This window comes from Scyliorhinus canicula, chromosome 8 (assembly GCF_902713615.1).
Source record: "Scyliorhinus canicula chromosome 8, sScyCan1.1, whole genome shotgun sequence".
NCBI classification, from domain to species: domain Eukaryota; kingdom Metazoa; phylum Chordata; class Chondrichthyes; order Carcharhiniformes; family Scyliorhinidae; genus Scyliorhinus; species Scyliorhinus canicula.
The window spans coordinates 50,016,411-50,032,856 of NC_052153.1; the positions used below are offsets into that span (position 1 = coordinate 50,016,411).

At 43.6% G+C, this 16,446-nt stretch overlaps 1 protein-coding gene across 2 annotated transcripts in view; it reads right to left on the bottom strand.

Annotated features, from left to right (window-relative positions):
- Positions 1-6,982: 6,982 nt before the first annotated feature.
- LOC119970237 (FERM and PDZ domain-containing protein 1) overlaps positions 6,983-16,446 on the bottom strand; it is a 178,421-nt gene continuing 168,957 nt past the window's right edge. For both annotated transcript variants that reach the window (XM_038804525.1, XM_038804526.1), the window contains one exon: positions 6,983-11,514. In XM_038804525.1, the coding sequence (XP_038660453.1) occupies positions 9,224-11,514 (2,291 nt within the window). In that variant the 3' untranslated portion in view covers positions 6,983-9,223. The remainder of the gene's footprint in view (positions 11,515-16,446) is intronic.

Sequence of the window (16,446 nt, forward strand, 5' to 3'; positions counted from 1 at the left end):
AATTAAGGGTATTGTATTCATTGTATTGAGTAGTATTGTTAAAGGGCTAATTGTAACTTATTTTATGGTGTAATGTTAAAGATATTTTAATACTGTGTTAGTAATAAAGTTGGTTTTAATATACCATATTCCTATTTCTTTGCGTAATCATTCCTGGAGCGAGGTATCCTTTCCCTTTTTTTTAAAACAATATTTTATTCGAAACATACACATCAACAAAATACACAATCCATCAAAACATAGTCAACAGTTTGTGCACTTTTTCTCCTTTTAAATCCTCCCCCTCCTTCAACGAACAGCTCCTCAAATAAAGTCAAGAACAGCCTCCACCGCATCTCGAAACCCTCTTCTGACTCCCTCAACTCCAACCTAATCTTTTCCAACTGGAGAAACTCATACAAGTCCCCCAGTCAGGCCACCACCCCTGTCAGTGTATCTGACCTCCAATTCAACAGGATCCTTGACTGGGCAATCAGAGAGGCGAATGTCACTATGTCATCCCCCTTCTCCTCCAGCCGCTCTGCCACCTCCAAAACCCCAAGATTGCCACCATAGGGTCCAGCTTAGCCTCCACCCCCACTATTCTGGATAACATCCTGAACACTGCATCCCAAAAGCTCTCCAGCTTCTCACAACCCCAGAATGTGTGAGCATGATTTGCCGACCCCCCGGCCACACTTCTCACACACATCGGTAAACCCCTGGAAGAACCCACTCATCCTCGGCTGAGTCACATGCAACCTGTGCAACACCTTGAAACGAATCAAACTCATCCTTGCGCAGGAGGGGGTTGAGTTCACCTGCCAGATCGCCTCACACAGAGCCCCCAACCTATTTCATTCCCTAATTCATCCTCCCACTTATCCTCACTACACGTGCCTTACCCTGCTCCTCACTCACCCGTATATGTCCCCAACCTTACCCTCCCCCAAGTCGTCAGGAAGCAGCAGTTGCTCCAACAACGTGTACTCCAGTAATTGGGGGAATATCTGCTACACCTTTTGCGCGAAGTCCCGCACCTGCATATACCTAAACTTTCTACCCCATGGCAGCTCAAACCTCTGCAGCAGCTCGACCAGCCCCACAAACATCTCCTCCGAGAACATATCCCTAACCAGATCCAGCCTCGCCTCCTTCCGCTTCCCATACATCCCATCCATCCTCTCTGGCTTAAACTTGTGGTTCCCACTCAATGGCGTCAGTGCAGACATTTTATCTAACTTAAATGCTTCGTCAGCACATTCCATATCCCGAGTCAGCTGCACCACCGGACTATCCATATACTTCCCCAGAGCTAATGACAATGGGGCAGTCACCAGGGCCCTCAGATTAGAACCCATGCAGAACTGAGGTATCCTTCCCTCACAGTCTTATATAAGGGCCCTCCTGTTTGTTCCCGTCTATTCCCTTGATTTTTGATTTCTTTTGCTTTTATGATTGCCATTTTGATTCATGGATGATTAATAGACCTGTGACTTTAAGGCAAAGCAGCTTGTACATGGCCTGTGCCTTTAAATTGAGAAGAGGATTGTAGAAGCAGGTGACATCAGTGATGGCTCACTTTGAATTACTTGGCTGGCTGCCAATGAACTGGTTCGAAGTGCAGTGCTCGGCCCGGTGGCCCGCGGTGATTGGTTCTGATCTCATTGAGATGTTTTTCAGAGAGAAGGCTGGGTTTCTAGTTTGATGTTTGATTCTAAAGCCTGGATGGAGGAGCTCTAACTCCCACTCTCAAAGATCTGATGAATTCTCCGTAGAAATCCAGTGTATGAGCTCTCTCTCTGTCTCAAAAAAGGCTGATGTGAAGCCGAGACCAGAATCTGCCAACCCTCTCTCGCAGAGTTGACTGTGCAAGCAAAACACTGCAACTGATAACCCTCTCTCTGCCAAAAAGAGACTGAGGTGAAGCAGAGACCAGAATTTGATAACTCTCTCTCCAGAACAGGCTTGTCAGAGGCCTCTCCTGGGAAAGCTGCAAGATACCGCTGAGCTGCAAAGAAGATCATCACATGTTGTGATCCAGAGACTTTAAACCCCACTCAAACGGCAATGTGAATGCACTGAAGAATTCATCACCTGAAGCAAGACCTTTTATCTTTTGCCCTTAATCCTTATTATTCTTTCTCCCTTTTCCTTCCCCTCTGTGTTTGTCTGTCTTGTGTGTGTGTGTGGGTAGAGGGTGGGGCAGTTAAAGGAGAGTCAGGTGTTAACGGACATTTAACCAACTGTTTTCACTGCATTTTCATATTGGTTCCAGTTACAAATAAACAGTAATTGTGTTGACACTTACAAACCTGGTGACTGTAATTATTGGGCATCTGAATGCCAAAGGGTGCAAGTCGGACATTTGGCTCCTCGGGGTCTGCCAGTTGAGAAGATCATAGCTGGTCAGATTGTGGCCTCATCTTCATCTTTCTGTCTACCCCCTAAATCCTTTGACTCCCTTGTCAGTCAAGAATCTATATATCCCTGCCTTAAAAATATTCAGTGACCCTGCCCCCACCACCCTCTGGGGAAGAGAATTCCACACTCTCACATCCCTCTGAGTGAAAGAATTTCTCCTTATTTGGTTGTATGTCATAGCAACGCAGCTCAGCTTTCCATCATTATGCTCAGTTGAAGAGATGTGTCAGGCACTCAGTAGCAAGAACACACATGCATGCACACACACATTGCCGTGATTCCCAGTAAGAGAAAATAGAAGTTTATTGAGGTTTTCCAGTGCCAAATTGCAGGTTGTCTCGATTCCCTTGGTGCCGTTATTGAATCAGTCATTCTGCAATAGTTTCAGCAGCTTAAAGTTGTACATTTTGAAACAACTTGCTCACCAATTTAAGCAAGATGTTTGCATCAAAGTATTATTGCAGTATCACAGAAACAGACAAATACAAATACACCTTATATATTTTAATTGGATCTAAGCATACACTGCAATATGTTACTGTTATTTTTTGCCACACAGTCTAATACAGTAAATAAAGCCTTTGATTATCACACTGATAAAACCATAGCAAGTACATTTCCCATTACCAACTGACTGCTTCTCAAAGCTTTATATTGGATTTTATCTTGTAGAAAGAGTGACAACGCTGACATCTGGACCAGCTCATTAGGAAAAGGTGCAAAGTGCATTGTACATACATTGAGAAACTCAAGTGTCTAAAAATATTGCATCACAATTTGCCAGTCCAATAAAAGCACTCACTCACTTCAATGCTTTACAAAAGACTGCAGTGGTACAAATTCCACGCAACATGGCAAACTGAGGTACTACTGGAGATAAGCGTATTAAGAGCAGCCATGCTTTATTTGTTAATGAATATAGAGCCTGGTTTTATATTACCCTTTTTAAACCAACACTTACTTGGTGCCATTGTCATAGTTTTGCACTGATTTTGCACCTGATGTGCATTTGTAGAGTCCTTGAATGTATTGTGCCAAATTCATGTCCATCTTTGCTGGAACAGCTTGGAGAAGAAGGTTGAGAGAGATTTGATACAGTAAAGGTATTCAAAATCATGAGAGCTCTGAATGGCGTAGATAGGGAGAAACTGTTCTGGGGTTGGGGGGGGGGGGGGGGTGGGGATCAAGAACCAGAGGGCACACGTTTCAGGTAACTGGCAAAAGAAGCAATGGTGAGATGAGGAAAAGCTTTTTCACAGAGTGGTTGGGATACGGAGTGTACTATCTGATAGTATGGTGAAGGCAAAGTCAGTTGAGGCTTTCAAGAGGGAATTGAATCATTAACTGAAAGGGAAAAATTGGCTGGGCTATGTGGAAATGGCAGGGGAATGGCACTAGGCGAATCGCTTCTTCAGAGGGCTAGCACAGACACAACAGGCCAAATGGTCTCTTTCTATGCTGTAAACATTCTATGATGGTATCACTGCACGTTTGAATCACCCCAATCAAATTTCTGTTCTGCCTACAGTACTGAAAGGCTCTGAACAAAGTCACAAATTACACCTTTTTTGACCCACTGCAAACTCTGCTCTCTAGCCCCCACGCTCCACCCCTCTTCCAAGCAGCTGCCAAGGCTGTGCCAGACTGTCCGTAATCTTGGTGTCATATTTGGTTCTGAGATAGGCCCAAGCCTCAGCTCATCTGCTTCTGCATCCCTCAGTTTTAGCCAGTTATCTCCAGATCTGACTATTCTAACACACTACCTCCCACATTCTACCCCTCAAAAACTTGAAGTTATCTGTGCTCCATCTCTCATCAAATCCCTTTCACTGACCACCGCTGTGCCCATTGACCTACATTAGCACCCTGTTAAGCAACACCTCGATTTTAAAACTCCCACCCTTGTTTTCAAATCCCTATCCCTGTAATCACCTCCAGCTTGAGAGCTTTCCGAAATATCTGCACGCTACTAATTCCAGCTTATTGAACATTTCCAGTTGTAAACACTCTATCATTGATGGACATGGCTTCAGCTGGCTGAGCCCTGTGCTCTGGAATTCCCTTCCTAAACCTCTCCTCTACCTTGCTTTCCTTTAAGATGCCCTTAAAACCTACCTCATATGGCCCAAGCTCTCCTTATGTGGCTGTGTCATACTTTGTTTTACAAAGCCCCTGTGAAGCCCCTTGGGATGTTCCACTACATCATATAAATACTAGCTTGTTGTTCTTGTTCCTAATGCTTTCGACCCAGCCTTGGTGGATCATTTGTCCTGTTCCTGTAGGAATTTTCCCATTCCCCAAACTGATCACATTGATAACAACAACTCACAGTTATACAGTATCCTTAACATAATAGAAATGTCCCAAAGTAGCTCATATGAGTATAATCAGACAAAAGCTAACATTGAACCAAATAAGAGTTGAGGACAGGTGTTGGTAACCAGAAGGCTTGTCAAGGAGGTTTGTTTTATGAAGCTTAGGCGGAGAGGTTTCAGGAAGGAATTATAGACCTTTAGGCTAAGACTGCTAAAGGTGCAGCCACCAAGGGAGGAGCAAATGAAGTTAAAAATGCGTGAAAGGGCAACGTTGGGTTGAGGAGGTTCCAGAGACAGAGACTTGAGGCAAGTTTAACATGAAAGATGAGGACTAAAATAATACCAATGAAGGCTGTGAGATATTGTTAATTTATAATAATGAGCAATACTGGGCCACAACCTCCTCGGAATGGAAATCAGCCTGCGATTGCCATACCGTACCCACTTACTGGCACCAAATTTCTTTAGTGCCTGAATCACCCGATCTTCCTGACTCAGACCAGACAAGATCCAGGCAGAGCAGCGGATCCCCAGATCCTGTGTCACAGTCTAAAAGAATCACAGTAAAGGAGGACATGCCAACTTTTTTACAGCACTAGTTCCTGTAAAGCAGGTGAGTTTAAAGGTCCAATTATAAATAGCAGGCCATGGAGAAGGTAAATGGATGGGATATATTAAGATACAAATTAGGAGCAGGAGTAGGCCACTTGGCCCCTTGAGCCTGCTCCGCCCTTCAATAAGAGCATGGCTGATCTGATTGTAACCTCAACCCCACATTCTCACCTACCCTCCGATAACCTTTCATTCCCTTATTAATCAATAATCTATCTAGCTCTGCCTTAAAAATATTGATAGACCCTGTTCCACTGCCTTTTGAGGAAGAGAATCCCAGAGACTCAGGGTCCTCTGAGTGAACTTTTTTCCCTCATCTGTCTTAAATGAGTGCCCCCAGTTCTAGATTCTCCGACAAGAGGAAGCATCCTCTCTACATCCACACTGTCAACACCCCTCAGGATCTTAAAGGTTTTAATCAAATTGCCTCTTACTCTTTTAAACTCTAGTGTATACAAACATAACCTCTTCAACCTTTCCTCATAAGACAGCCAGTTCATTCCTGGTATTAGTCTAGAGGGGGAGAGGGGGACGGTTTGGAATCTGGCAAGATGAAGGGTCGGATATTGAGGGGGTTGAACGGATATCGGGGGTGGTGCTGGCCAGACATCAGGGAGGAGGGATCTGTTGGACATCGGGGTGGGGTTTCCAGTTAACCTCTGCATTGTTAATTGAGTGCCACAGTGCCATTGCTATGAAAACAATCATAGCCATTCATGCCTGAGCACAAAGAAAAACATTTGACACGAAGCAATGATTTTGTTTCTTCAATGGTGGCCCAGTGTAAAGTAGAGACAATTAGATTAAGAAGGTCCTTGTTCTGTATCAGTTACTGGATCTCAATCAAGTAAGCAAGAGGGAAGCTGTTAAGTTATAATTGGCATGAAACCCCTGAGCTAAGGAATAGAGGATGGCTGGGGTTCATATGTTTGATTACTACTCAGTGACCTGTCCCCTACTGCACATCCCAAACTCTGCAAAATCAGATATAGGAACAATACTGAGAGATGACCCCATGACCAGGATCCTTACACTCATTCTCCATACACAAAAACTGCACACGAGACAATGTAACTCCGCCCCAATGCAAACCAGTACTTTCTGCAAAGGAAAAAGTAGCTGAAAAATGGAAAGCGATTCCCCAAAAATATATTGTGCAAATACAGATTTCTGACATCACAAAAATATAAAATTGTTTTCTCATAAAATTTGAAGGTTTTTTTCCTTTCTCCTTTTTAATTAAAGAAGCAGAAAATACTTTTCCGATCTTGGCTGTTCTGATTCAAACCACAAATTGGTTGCATCAATGTAAAGAATAAGGACTTCCTGTAATTTGAATGAACTAATTGTGTGCCGATTGACATTGCCCAGCTGTATTTTTGCCAACAGTCTCAATTGTCTGGAAACTGGCAAGTGAGATGATTAAACCTGTTGGCTTCATGCTTATCATTAAAGAGACCTAAAAGGATAGCTATGTTCCTTGCCCCTTATTGGCAGCACGGTGACACAGTGGGTAGCACTATTGCTTCACAGGTCCAAGGTCCCAGGTTCGATTCCCTGTCTGTGTGGAGTCTGCATGTTCTCCCCGTGTCTGCGTGGGTTTCCTCCGGGTGCTCCGGTTTCCTCCCACAAGTCCCGAAAGACGTGCTGTTAGGTAATTTGGACATTCTAAATTCTCCCTCTGTGTACCCGAACAGGTACCGGAATGTGGCGACTAGGGACCTATCACAGCAACTTAATTGCAGTGTTAATGTAAGCCTACGTGTGACAATAAAGAAGATTATATACTGATTATGCTTCACATCCCTTTGTGGGGTTGCTTAACTCAGTTGGCTAGACTGTGGTACAGAATGATACCAGTGGTGTGGATTCAATCCCTATATTGGTTATGATGGTAGATGGAGGCCTACTCCCTTGCCTTGCCTGAGGTCTGATGCAGAGTGGTGCCCCGCGAGTTGCCTAAGCTCCCTCATGGACGATGGCTAATTCCCTGCTTCACATCTCTATTTAATAATAGCAAGCAAGCTTAATTTAAAGTAATGTAAAGCTTAATTTGAGATTAAGATTACCATTGTGATATTTTTGCCATCACTGTGCCAATGGTGTTGACTTTCTGCATGCTGACTGCTGTGAATTTGGTGGATCCCAGATGAAATAGCAGAACTGTGCTTTCAGTGATGTTCTGGGTTCTTAGTGGCTCTGTGGCTACAGTTGTGGGCTCTCCCCATTTCCTCCCCCACCCCAACTGCATTCTTGGATTATGCAACCTTGCAACAGGCAGATCAGGCTGTCGCGGCAAAGATTAATTTATGCGAATTATGGATGAAAGAGAAAATCATTGAACAAAGTACCCGAAATTATCACTTTCACTGCACCTACCACAATGTGCTTCTGCAAAAGTATGTACTGATCAATAGAAATATTTATTTTACATTCTGTCAAACGAAAATGACCTTCCTTTAATTTATTTCAAAACATCGAGGTTGTAGGAGGTTTGAATCATGGAATGAAAAATATAAGGACAATTCTTTGATCCTGATTAAAAGCAGTCTTGGCATCCATGTATAAAACTGATTCCCATATCCAACAATTGCACAAGAGATTGTAGGCTGGGAGGTTCCAGCCCGCAATGTTCATGATATTAGTTTTAATGGTTGGTGCGTCCCAGCTCCAGGCCTGATATATTGTGATGCTCTCTCATCAGGAGCAGTGCACCAAGGAGTCAGAAGCAGACTCTTTAATCCAATAGCTGGAGAAAGCTTTCAAGGAAACCCTAGCCAATGATGGAAAATGCAGCCCGTCTCCAGCCAAAATGAGGAAATCCAATGTTTGCCACTTAATGGCATAGCATGGAGATAGGAGCAGCATTTGTAATGCCATGTTTCACTCCATTGAGGCGAATAACATCAAAATTGTCATAACCTCCATGGGGGACTCGTGGAGTATGGGCTCGCCAAGTAGCAGGCGGAGGTCTACTACCTGGGCCTTATTATGGGAAAAGGTTTAAAGCAGGTCCAGGTCAGGGCCTGGTGACGTCAGTCCTCCCAGCTAGGATTACACTGGAAGTGAGATAGTGTGTTATGCAGACTCCTGTAAATATTTGTAAATAAATCTATCTTACGTTTACCGTTGGCTTCCTATGCGTCATTCTAAAAAGTCAAAGCATGGAACATTCTACCAGCTTAATGCATCTGGTGCTAATATCAGACACTCCCAAAAGAGATAGATGCTAAGCAATACTTCTTATGTGTCCGCTCCTCTGCCTACTTTAACAGCAAAACAATACCATCCCTCTTTACCTCAGCACATGATCACACACACTATCCGCATACATACACATATGCACACACATGCATATAAGTACACAACACGTGTGCACAGATTTTTCATTTATATAGGAGCCATCAGCTTTGCCCCTCTGAATGGGATGGCTAATTTGGTGTCAACCCATACCAAATGATGAAGTATTTTGTGGCATCACCTTGTTCCCTCTAGAAACTCATTGGAAAACCCCTGAAGAATGTTAATCCTATGGCCATGGTGGAAAGAAACACAATGGGATGAGTTCAAAACTCAGTTCTAGGATGAGAGGTCAGCTCCATTCTAATGCTCTGACTGGTATCACCATCTAATACATTTGGAAGTCCTGAATAGCCAATCAGCGGCCAAGAATTCAACCGTAACATTCAAATAAGACGTTGTCTTGCAGCAGCTCTGATTGGCCGGCACTGGCCGCATGACTTATAACAACATGTCATTTTGTACTGTACACTTATCTGTAAGGGATGAACTCAGTGCACTGTAACGTACTTGCTGCATAATTCTATTTCTTTTGAGATGTTATACTTATATTCTCACACTTTCCAAACATTGTTTTCTATTGCAAAGGTGGATCATTTGAACAGCTGGGTCAGACAGAAAACCCCAGCAGTCAGTGCAGTACACTGTTGAGCTAGTACTTTCATGCTTAAATCATCTGACCTTCTGCTGCATGCATCCTCAGAGGCTTGCACAAAGGTTTTATAAGTCATAACAACTTCTGTCAAGTTACTGAACACTTCAGCATGACGCTCCGCACAGTGCAAGCAAGTTGTGAACTGGAGACACGTCGCTGTGAGCTGTATGAGGGTCTGGAAACTTTCAGAAACTCCCAGGAGCATCTCCACAGGAGCCTGGCCTACTTTGATACCCTTCTGGCAGGCGGACATCAGCTTTCTGCTTTCAGTATAGAGTTTCTGCTCGGTTGCTGAAATGAGAATTGCGCATTCTTCCTCTATGTGACTTTCTCTGGGGAATTCTTTCAACACACTGAGTAGCTCAATGATATCATTCTGTATCAGGTTGAATCCATTTGGCATGTTGTACCTTTTATCTTTGAACTGCGAGAGAACTTCATGCTTTGACATGGCATCTGTTTGAGGAACATCAAAGTAGCACCCGGTGAGCGTGGTTTCACCGTTTTGCCTAGTAAATATGGTGAGGTATTGAGATAAGGGACTTCCTGAATCAGGTGGAGTGGTCTTCGGTGAAGATTGCTGTGTGGAACTTGCTAGATATTTGTTTTCATCGTCAGTGTCCAATGTTCTAAAACAGTTTCCATATGCTATCTGGCAGCCACACACTTCCTTTCCACCCATTGAGAGCTGTGTATCTGTTTCCTTACCCGTGTCAATTGCAAGCGCAACTGAGATTCTGGAGTCAATATTCAGATCGAGTTTATCTCTTGTTGGCTGGAGGCTGCTCAATTTGGTAGATGGACATTCAGCTTGTCGAGTTGGGGTTGCAGATTCCTGACTCACTGTGCTGTCTACCTCATAAAGCGGCTGTGATGTATTTTCCAGGGACAATACTTCCTGAAAGGGGTTTTTTAATTGTGGGCAAAGTGGCGTTGCGCTGAGCTCATTTATATGTGTTTGTGTGGGAGGCACAAGTGACTCAGTCTGGTTGGTGCTCTGCTCTATTCCTGATAAGCAATCTCTCGAACTGTCTTCCACCGGTTCCATAGGAAATTCAGAAATGGTAGGGGACCTCGCGGAGCAAACTTCCATCTTTGGTTCTAAGGTTGGAGATGCCAAATATTTAACCATGCCAAATGTCTTAAAGGACACTCGGTTTAAATTCAAGAGCAGCCTGGACATGTTGAGAGAGTAAGCATCTTTGCTTTCTTTGTCTCCCTCAGATGAGTTCCTCCTGCTGGAGATTTCATCTTCCAGAACTGAGTTTTCTGGGAATATTGCCTGATCCTCATTGGGCATCACCATGTACATTTGTGAAGTTTTAGTGCCATTGCCATCTTGGCAAAATGATCCTCCTCTATCACAGATTTCAACCTCTTCTTTGAAGGTGAATGCATTCTCTTTGGAGTCTATTTGACGTAAAGTTTGTCCGAGTGGAGTTCCATTTTGATCCACATCCACCCATTGAACGCATTCACCTCTCTTTTCTGGGACTGTATTGTTTTCGACAATTGTTTCACCTTGTTCTTTGATTTTTGAGCTTGTGCCGTTCTGGATTGGTTGTTCATCAGTGCAAGACACAGTGGGCACATTATACATCTCATCTTCAATTAGATTCTGTGAGTAAGTATGCCCAAGGTCCAGAATTACACCTGAAGAAGTGGGGCACCTCTCCATATTGGAACAATCTGTTCCAGGCAGATTCACATTAAGGAGAGGTTTGTTTGTGATCTCTCCTCCTTCAGAACGGCCTGCTTTAGGAGAATTGCCCTCTATAGTGTCTGAATCACAAGGGTAACGTGTAGCTGAGACCGGAGTAATGACTGTTATTGCTTCTGTGACTGATTTTGTTTCCATGGTATCAGGCTCCATCTCCATTAAATCTGATGTGACCTTTTTATGGGCACAGATGGAGATGGACTTTAATGGACCAATTGGCTTAGTTTCCAACAAAGCCGGTTCATTTTCAGTGCTTGTCAAAGAAGAGAGAGTTAGTGATTGCTGCATTATTGACACAAGGTTTTCCCTTTCATAACAACACATGTGATCTTCACCTTTGCTTGAATAAGATATAACAGCTTTTACACCATAAAGGTCCTTCGGTGGGAAATGCATTTTTGCTGCATTTGTTGCATATCGTTTGATGTCCATTCCTGTCCCATAAAGACTTAAACTTGCCTGTGCATTCAATTTCTCTTCAATCCCCTTAATATAGACAGACTCCAAATCTGCCGAGAAAATGAAAAACATTTCAATTGTTGATGTAGTGCTAATATTTTCTATAAATATCAAACAGCACATTTATTGTTCTGCAAGTTAACAGACAGCAGTTCGATTTTCTTCTCCACAACTCTCATTATGCCTTAGGTGCCTTAAACGATACTACAACGATATGAGGCGCGTGCTGGCTATGATGTGGAACATGCTACCACAGAAAGTAGTTAAGGCCAAAACATTGTATGTTTTCAAGAAGCAGTTAGATATAGCACTTGGGACAGAGGGGATCAAAGGATATGGGGAAAGCAGAACCAGGCTACTGAGTTGGATGATCATAATGAATGGTGGAGCAGGCTCGAAGAGCAGAATGGCCTCCTCCTTCTGCTATTTTTTATGCTTTTGTTTCAAAGCTGGGGTCCATGAAGGGTCACCAATGGGTCCACAAGACTGCCTGCCGCCATATGACCGGCAAACACCGGTTCAAATGCGCAAAGTTTAAAACGAATTAGAGAAATGAAATGAGCCAATCAGAGCAAGACCTCTTGGACCATGAATGCTGACAGGCTGACTGCTCCGCGAGACGTTGCTTTGATTGGTCCATTTGTGTGAGGACCAGTGCATGCGTGTGAGGTTGATTGCATGTGTGTGAGGATGATTGTGTGTGTGAGAATGAGTGTGTTTGTTAGAATGAGTGCTTGTGTGAGGTTGGGTGTGTGAGAATGTGTGTGAGGATGAGAGTGTGTGAGGATGGGTGTGCGTGTGAGGATGTGTGTGTGAGGATGACTTTGTGTCTGTGGTCGGGTGAGTTGATGTGTGTGGTAGGATAAGTTAATGAGTATGTGAGGATGAGTGTGTGAGGTTGAGTGTGTGTGAGGATGCGAGTGTGTGTGAGGATGTGTGTGAGGGCTGGTTTAGCACATTGGGCTAAATAGCTGGCTTGTAATGCAGAACAATGCCAGCAGCGCGGGTTCAATTCCTGTACCGGCCTCCCCGAACAGGTGCCGGAATGTAGCGACTAGAGACTTTTCACAGTAACTTCATTGAAGCCTACTTGTGACAATAAGCGATTATTATTATTATTATTATGTGTGTGAGGATAAATGTGTGCGGATGAGTTTTTGTATGTATGTTAGGGTGAGGATCTGTGTGTGTGAGGATGAATGTGTGTGCATGTGTGGGTATGTGTAAATGAGGTTGAGAGTTTGAGCATGAGTGTGTGTAAAGATGAGTTTCTGTGTGTGTTAGGATGAATGTGTGAGGATCTGTGTGTGTGTGAGGATGAGTGTGTGTGTTTGTGTGAGGGCGAGTGTGTTTGAGGGTGAGTATGAAAATGAAAAAAAAAAGAAAATCGCTTATTGTCACAAGTAGGCTTCAATGAAGTTACTGTGAAAAGCCCCTAGTCGCCACATTCCGGCGCCTGTCCGGGAAGGCTGGTACGGGAATCGAACCGTGCTGCTAGCCTGCTTGGTCTGCTTTAAAAGCCAGCGATTTAGCCCAGTGAGCTAAACCAGCCCAGTATGTGTGCGTGACATGAGTTTGGCTGTGTTTTCAGATGAGTGTGTGAGGATGAGTGTGTGAGGATACGGGTGTGTGAGGGTGAGTATGTGTGTGTGTGAGGATGAGTTTGTGTGTGAGGATGAATGTGTGTGTGTATGTGAGGCTGTGTATGTGAGGATGAGTGTGCGTGACTATGAGTATGTGTGTGACGGTGAGTTTGTGTGTGTCTGTGAGGTTGAGTATGTGAGGATGTTAGTGTGTGAGGATAGGTTTGTGTGAGTATGTTAGGATGACTGTGCGAGGATCTGTGTGTGTGAAGATAAATTTGTGCATGTGTGTGAGGCTGAGTATGTGAGGATGATTGTGTGAGGGTGAGTGTGTATGAAGATGAGTGTCTGTGAGGATGGGTTTGTGAAGATGAGTGTGTGAGAGGATGAGTTTGTGAGGATGTATTTGTGGGGGGTGATTGTGTGTGTTAGAATGCGAATGTTTGTGTGAGGTTCAGTGTATGTAAGATTGAGTTAGGATGAGTGTGTGTGAGGATGACTTTGTGTGTGTGGTTGGGTGAGTTGATGTGTGTGGTAGGATAAGTTAAGGAGTATGTGAGGATGAGTGTGTGTGAGGCTGAGTGTATGTAAGGATGCAAGTGTGTGTGAGGATGTGTGTGTGAAGATACATGTGTGCGGATGAGTTTTTGTATGTATGTTATGATGAGGATCTGTGTGTGTGAGGATGAATGTGTGTGCATGTGTGGGTATGTGTATGTGAGGTTGAGAGTGTGAGTACGAGTGTGTGTAAAGATGAGTTTCTGTGTGTGTTAGGATGAATGTGTGAGGATCTGTGTGTGTGTGAGGATGAGTGTGTTTGAGGGTGAGTATTTGTGTGTGACGATGAGTTTGCTTGTGTTTTCATATGAGTGTGTGTGGATAATGTGTGAGGATACGGGTGTGTGAGGGTGAGTATGTGTATGCGAGGATGAGTTTGTGTGTGAGGATGAATGTGTGTGTGTATGTGAGGATGATTGTGTGTGAGGATGAGTTTGTGTGTGTATGTTAGGATGACAGTGTGAGGATTTGTGTGTGAGAGGATGAATTTGTGCATGTGTGAGGGTGAGTATGTGAGGGTGAGTGTGTGAGGATGAATATGTGTGTGTGTATGTGAGGCTGAGTATGTGAGGATGAGTGTGTGTGACTATGAGTGTGTGTCTGACAATGAATGTGTGTGTCTGTGAGGTTGAGTGTGTGAGGTTGAGTGTGTGAGGATGATTGAGTGTGAGGATGAGTTTGTGTGTGTATGTTAGGATGAGTGTGAAGGATCTGCGTGTGTGAAGTTAAGTTTGTGCATGTGTGTGAGGATGTGTGTGAGAATGAGTGTGTGTGTGAGAATGAGTGTGTGAGGATGAGTGTGTGTGTGTGAGAATGAGTGTGTGAGGATGAGTGTGTGTGTGTGAGGATGAGTGTGTGAGGTTGAGTGATTGTGTGAAGATGAGTGTGTGTGGGGATGAGTGTGTGTGAGAATGAGTGTGTGTTTGTAAGATGTGTGTGAGGATGTGTGTGTGAGAGGATGTGTGTGTACGGATGCTTGTGTGTGTACATTTGTGAGGATGAGTGTGCGTGTTTGTGAGGATCTGTGCATGCGGATGCTTGTGTGTGCTTGTGAGTTTGAGAGTGTGTGTGCAGATGAGTGTGTGTTTGTGAGGATGAGTGTGTGTTTGAGGATGAGTGTGTGTTTGAGGATGAGTATATGTTAGTTTGTGAGGATGAGTGTGTGTGATGATGAGTGTGTGTTTGAGGATGAGTATGTGTTAGTTTGTGAGGATGAGTGTGTGTGATGATGAGTGTGTGTTTGAGGATGAGTATGTGTTACTTTGTGAGGATGAGTGTGTGTGATGATGAGTGTGTGTTTGAGGATGAGTATGTGTTAGTTTGTGAGGATGAGTGTGTGTGTGAGGATGAGTGTGTGTTTGAGGATGACTGTGTGTGTGTTTGTGAGGATGAGTGTGCGTGTTTGTGAGGATCTGTGCATGCGGATGCTTGTATGTGCTTGTGAGTTTGAGAGTGTGTGTGCAGATGAGTGTGTGTTTGTGAGGATGAATGTGTGTGATGATGAGCGTGTGTTTGAGGATGAGTATGTGTTAGTTTGTGAGGATGAGTGTGTGTTTGAGGATGACTGTGTGTGTGTTTGTGAGGATGAGTGTGTGTTTGAGGATGACTGTGTGTGTGTTTGTGAGGATGAGTGTGTGTTTGAGGATGACTGTGTGTGTGTTTGTGAGGATGAGTGTGTGTGTGTGAGAGAGAGAGAGGTGCTTGTCTCGGATATGAGAATCAGATTTCCAGCATCATTCCTTTCATTAAAATGGCAAAGGGAAGACTTACACATTTTTTAATAAGAGAACTTTTAAAATTATTACCAGATTACCCATTCCTAAATTGGATTCTATTTCCAGGGGTTAATGTTAAGATGTTAAGAGGTCATGGGAGGGTGGCTTGGCCAAGGCTTAATGTGAGGGGGCCATTAACTGGCGAATATATCTGTGACTGTAGGTCTTCTCTCTAATTCCTCGTATATGCTTAGAAATAGCTAGCAAAATATTTGTTTACATTTGCAATCTGGGTTCGCAACTATTTTGCGGCAAACAAGGGGCGTGTATATTATGACATTACTTGGGGTTCCCTGCTTGTGGGAGGCCACTAGTGGCTCAGAAATTTGGGAAACCCTGCCTTAGAATATGAAATCATTGGCCCCCGTTATTAATTAATTTTCATATTATATTTAAAATACACTTTTGAAGATACCAATAGAATTGTATAAAGCAGAACTGTGAAATTTAGTGACATTTATCAGAATAATGGATAAGGAGCAAAACATCAAGTTCCTATATTCCTTAGATAAAAGCAAATTACTGCGGATGCTGGAATCTGAAACAAAAACAGAAAATACTGGACATTCTCAGCAGGTCTAACAGCATCCAGCTTTGACAGAGTCATCCAGATTCTAAACGTCAGCTCCCTTCTTTCTCCACAGATGCTGTCAGACCGGCTGAGCTTGTCCAGCATTTTCGGTCTTTGTCCTATACTCCTTTCCAGGTCATAGTGAATGTGGTAAACACCTTTTGTATCCTAGTTCACATTTCTCCTCTCAATGAGTTATTACTATGATTCCAAGAACATGTTACGGTCGATTTTTGTAAATTGGTTTCCCCATGAGACAAAGAGCCATCGACTCCACCCAAAACCACAAGGGGTACCACACAGTCAATGTGCTGTTGCTGTGCGGCCATTCCTAGAACATCATGCTGGTCATTGTCTGCTATTCCGGCTATGGTCATGTTGCTTTCATCCTGCATTAGTCCACAGTTTCACCCATCTTTGAGGCACCTCAAACTAGGTGGTATTGCTTGACAACAAAGACGATCCACTGTAACAGTGGCTAATGACTACCCTCAG